Consider the following 4572-nt stretch of genomic DNA (forward strand, 5'->3'; position numbering starts at 1 on the left):
ACAATCTGAGGTACAGGATCTCAAGATAAATCCTGAGGGGATTTCACTAACCTTCTCAGACCCAAAAGCTACAACTCTTGTTGCATAGGTTCTGCTTTACCTTGGTCTCAACCATCCAGCAGAAAAGTATAAAAATGAAGTATAAGAAATAAAGCCATGCTGTTATGCTGAGCTGCAGGGGACTCAGGTCAAAAATTTCTGACATTGCCAGTGAAGCAGAAGACCCAATACTCTTATGGGCTACTGGACTCTTTTAGAATATTTTGCTGAGTTCACAGGCCTATAATATTTAAATGGTGGAACTTAAGAAAAAAAAGGAATACAGATGAATGTCCATTTTGTATCTGTGTATTCAAATTGGTTAGGATAGATATATAGTTACATTCTCTTAATGAATATAGGGATTTGCTCTAATGGTGTTTGTAAATAGTATATCAAGTCTGCATCTTGTACAGCAATTAACCACTAGGAAGAATGTATGCAGTGTGTTAATTATTGAAACTGTCCTACCAATTCGGTTTGAAACTGTCTCATTGCTATTTGTTTCTCAATAAAATTGTGGAAAAAAATTTTTTTAATTTTAAAAAAACCAAAACAAGAGAAATAAAATAAAATAAAAAGTTCGTAAATTAAATAGGACTTTCATTGTATTAAGTAGAAGCAGCAACTACTTACATTTACTTATAAGTAATTGATTTAATTATATTAGAATTCTATAATATTCTATAAAATTATTCATCAAATCATTTCTGGATAAATAGTAAAGGGTATTTGTTGAAATGTTGATGTCGGGGAGATGGCTCAGTGGAATAAGTGCTTCCCTGGCAAGCGCAAGGGCCTGAGTTCAATCCCCGGTTCTGAAAAAAAAAAAAAATTGGGCTGGGAGATGGTTCAGTGGAATAAGTGCTTGCCTGGCAAGCACAGGAGCCTGAGTTCAATCCCCAGTTGTGAAAAAAAAATCAGAAATGTTGATGTCATTTTTCAAAAAAAGTATTACTACTGTACAATATAATGACATATTTATCTGTGCCAGAAAAAAATAGAGAATCTGCCTGATGATAGCAATGTAGCCATTGTCTATGCTTAAAGAATGAACTTAGGAATAGATGTTTATTCTTTTCTTAAAGTTTCCTCTATCTTCCAAGCTCTCTACAGTGAATGCATAGTATTTATGATAAATGAATGAAGAGTTACAAGTTTCTTAATATATTTGTACCTTTTGGCCCAGAAATTTTACTTTGAAGATGATATCCTTCATAAGGAAGTAAACATATAAAAATGAATTTACAGTTGTTTTGTGACTTTTTCATAATGGTAAAATGCTAGAAGCAACTCAAATGGCCTACAATAGGGAACCGAGTGAAAATTTTCAGTGCATTCATGTGATGGAATATTGTATAATCTTAAAATTGGGTTCCTGTGAAGATTTATGAATAAGAAGAAACTCTTAAATTTAAAAGGCATGTAGACAACTAGGCAAACATAGCTCAACTACAAGTTTGATTGCCTAGAAAAATATTAGAATGCATATGAACGTGTTAACACGGATTACCACTGAGTGGTGAAGTTAACTTGTATAGATGTTTTGGGTTCCTTCTGAATAATTTTCCATTCATTTTATAGTGTAATTTTTATAGATGGAAAAATGCAAACAACAAATAAGCTTGTGTGAGTGGTAACATGAAGATATAAGATCTGTAAGATAATGATCCCTCTGGTTTTAATTAATTAATTAATTTAGTTTTGTAGTCCTGAGGATTAAGTCCAGGACTTTCAAAGGGAGCTACATCTCTAGACCTTCTTAATAAATAAGTATATATTTGAGACAGGGTCTTGCTAAGTGTATTCCTTGCCCAGGCCAGGCTTGAACTTGCAGTCCTTCTGCTTCAACTCAGAGAGTGCTGGGCTCCAAATACTTTCTCAAGTTGCCAATTTCATTCAATCTGCCTATGTACCAAAGAGTTATGTGGGGTTACTGAGTTATTTTCTCTTTACTCCCTGAACCTCCCTAAGAAAGAGTAGGAAGAATCTGAAGCAACGTTTTGCTTTGCTCTTTGAGATGTTTCCAAGGAGAGGGGAAAGGGGTCTTGCGGGGCTGCCCCGACCCATTCCGGAACCCTGACACTAAGGGTTCTCTTCAGGACCTAATGAGGCTATGGGCACAGCAGTTCAAGTCCCAGAGCCCTCAGTGCCCTGCAGCCTTCCTCCCTGAGGTAAGCGTCACGTCCCCAGGGACATTTTGTTCCATGCAACCAGAGAACATCCTACCTTTACACTCTCACAGGCAGCAGCACCATCAGGAGCACTATCAGGTGTGAGTACTGAGTGTGATAACCACCTCTGCCCAGAACACTAAGGGCAGGGATGCCGCCCGCGTGCCCTGAGCACTTCAGGTATCATTGGTTGCAGTAGGCCTGGTGGGCTGTGCCGCCTCGGTCTAAAGGGATCAGCACTAGACAGCCCTGCTTCCACCCTATAGGGCTCAGAGCTTCCCGCAGGCTTCGCGGTACAGCCAGGGACCCAGTCAGTCAGTCATTCACGCTGCCTTCCCGGAGGAGGAGGACAGAAAACGTTTTTTGGAAGGTCTTGTGTCATTTTTCCACGTCCCTCTCCTTCTGTAAAATGAAAAGCACTCCCTCGCATTTACTGATTTCATGCGCTACCGCTTTAACACATAGTTTACACTCCCTAGCGGTTACCCAAGGGAATCGCGGGTGAAATCTTCCACGCCCAGCTGTGCAACCCCGAGTCCCCTGTGCAGACAGGAGGAGAGGCTGCAGCATGTGACACTGTGCTGCAGCGAGGGCCTTACTGTGCCTTTCTGTCTTCCAAGTGTGTCTGACCGACTGTACCGGGTTTGGGATTTTTTTTTTTTTTTAGTTGACAGCTTTGAAAATGCAACAGGGCAAGGCGTTTGCAGGCAGAGCGGAGACCTAGGCAGACAGATAGAGCAGAGCAGAGTAGCGAGGCCGCTGCTGCGGGAGGAGAGAAGGTGGGGCAGCGTGGCTCCTTACTTGACCTGGCCGCCCTCCGTGTACGTGGTGCGGTAGAAGCCCACGAGCGAGCCGTCCAGCCGGCCTGCGAATTCCAGGCGCAGGCGGTAGAGGGCGTCGTCCAGCGTGGCGGGCAGCAGCTGCGCGGGCTCCAGCACCACGAACTCCTGAGCGCGGTACTCGAAGCAGCGAGTGACGGGCACCGCTGCGCCCGCAGGCGTGTGCAGCTCGGGGACCCGCGTGAGCTTCGTGTCACGCAGGTGCAGCCACAGGAAGCGCGTGGGCTCTGCCAGGCGCAGGGAGATGGTCACGTTGCCCGTGTAGGTGTCCTGCTCCAGCTCCGGCCACACCTCCAGGTCGTAGTGCACTGGGACGACTGAGTCCAGCAGCCGGAAGGCCGTCCACGGCCCACTCGAGTCCTCGCTGACCGGGCAGGCGCTCTCATCCTGCGGGGGAACCACCGACGGACCCGCGGTGGGTGTGTCTGGGGTCCCTGTTTCAGCGGAGGTGGTGCACGACCGGGTCAGCCCCACGGAAAGTCCCACGATGAGCCCCACAGCCACCACCACTGCGCAGATGATGGCCGCGTGCTTGGCCCGGATGCAGTATCTTTTGGAGTCTTCTTTGTCTGCGAAGTTCATCGTGGCTGCCGCCAGCCGTCCAAAGTTATGGTGGAAAGATATTAAATTCAAATGAACGATGTCAGCTGACTTCCTTTCCCAAACTGGAAGGGATGTCCTGGCGCTCTAAGTCCTCTCCCCGCGGCCTCTGGGGTCCTGTCCGCTCTTCCAGGCTCCTGCCAGCTGACTTCCTCCCCCAAACTGGAAGGGATGTCCTGGGTTGGCAGCCTGTCCTGGCGCTCCAAGTCCTCTCCCCGCGGCCTCTGGAGTCCTGTCCGCTCCTCCAGGCTCCTGCCGGCCCGGGGAGGGACAGCAGCTGCGGCGCGAGTGCGGGCCAGGAGCTGCAGGCTGGGGCTGCGCTTGGGAGCGGCCCCCTTATGAACCAGGGCCCGGTAGGCCCTGCCCCGGGCCAGTTAAATATAAAACAGGACTCTTCTTATCAGCCAAAGGGAGGATGGCTTTTTTTTCTCTCTCTCTCGCTCTCTCCAAAGCTCAATGAGCAGCTTTCAGAGAGAAAGCGTTTGGCTAAGGGGTGTGCTCACCAGAGAAAAACTCAACCTTTGCCACTGTGTCTAACTCCTTCCTGTGGGGCTGACAGTGGCTTCTTCTGAACCCCCGGGCTTCTTGAATTTCACTGTTTTGTCGGGTCGCCTGCCAAGAAAGCTAAGTGTTTTCGCTTTTTTCCCCATAGGGTGTGCACATTCCTCTTCTACCCTTCGGAAAAGCCATTTCCTAGGGCTGGTGTTGGGAGTGATTCATAAATTTAAGGCTCACTTGGGTGTGCAGGAAACGCTGGTGAAATTGGTGGTCAGTAAAGCAGAACGGGGTGACCCCAAAGCAGTTCACATGATGCTGGGTGAAACGGGGGAGCACAAAGAGAGTAGGGAGAGGGAGGGAGGGAGGGAGGGAGGGAGGGAGAGAGAGAGAGAGAGAGAGAGAGAGAGAGAGAGAGAGAGAGA

General features: G+C 47.4%; 1 protein-coding gene across 2 annotated transcripts in view; it reads right to left on the bottom strand.

Moving 5' to 3' along the window:
• Enpep (glutamyl aminopeptidase) overlaps positions 1-4026 on the bottom strand; it is a 108231-nt gene extending 104205 nt beyond the window's left edge. The window contains exons 1-2 of one of the 2 annotated variants that reach the window (XM_023710010.1): positions 3826-4005; positions 3015-3728 (exon numbers count right to left, since the gene is read on the bottom strand). In XM_023710010.1, the coding sequence (XP_023565778.1) occupies positions 3015-3634 (620 nt within the window). In that variant the 5' untranslated portion in view covers positions 3635-3728; positions 3826-4005. Of the gene's footprint in view, positions 1-3014 lie in introns of both variants that reach the window. The other variant, XM_012513687.2, reaches the window with a different exon arrangement.
• Positions 4027-4572: the final 546 nt, after the last annotated feature.

The sequence above is a fragment of the Octodon degus genome, unplaced genomic scaffold (genome assembly GCF_000260255.1).
Source record: "Octodon degus isolate 3935 unplaced genomic scaffold, OctDeg1.0 scaffold00016, whole genome shotgun sequence".
Taxonomy (NCBI): domain Eukaryota; kingdom Metazoa; phylum Chordata; class Mammalia; order Rodentia; family Octodontidae; genus Octodon; species Octodon degus.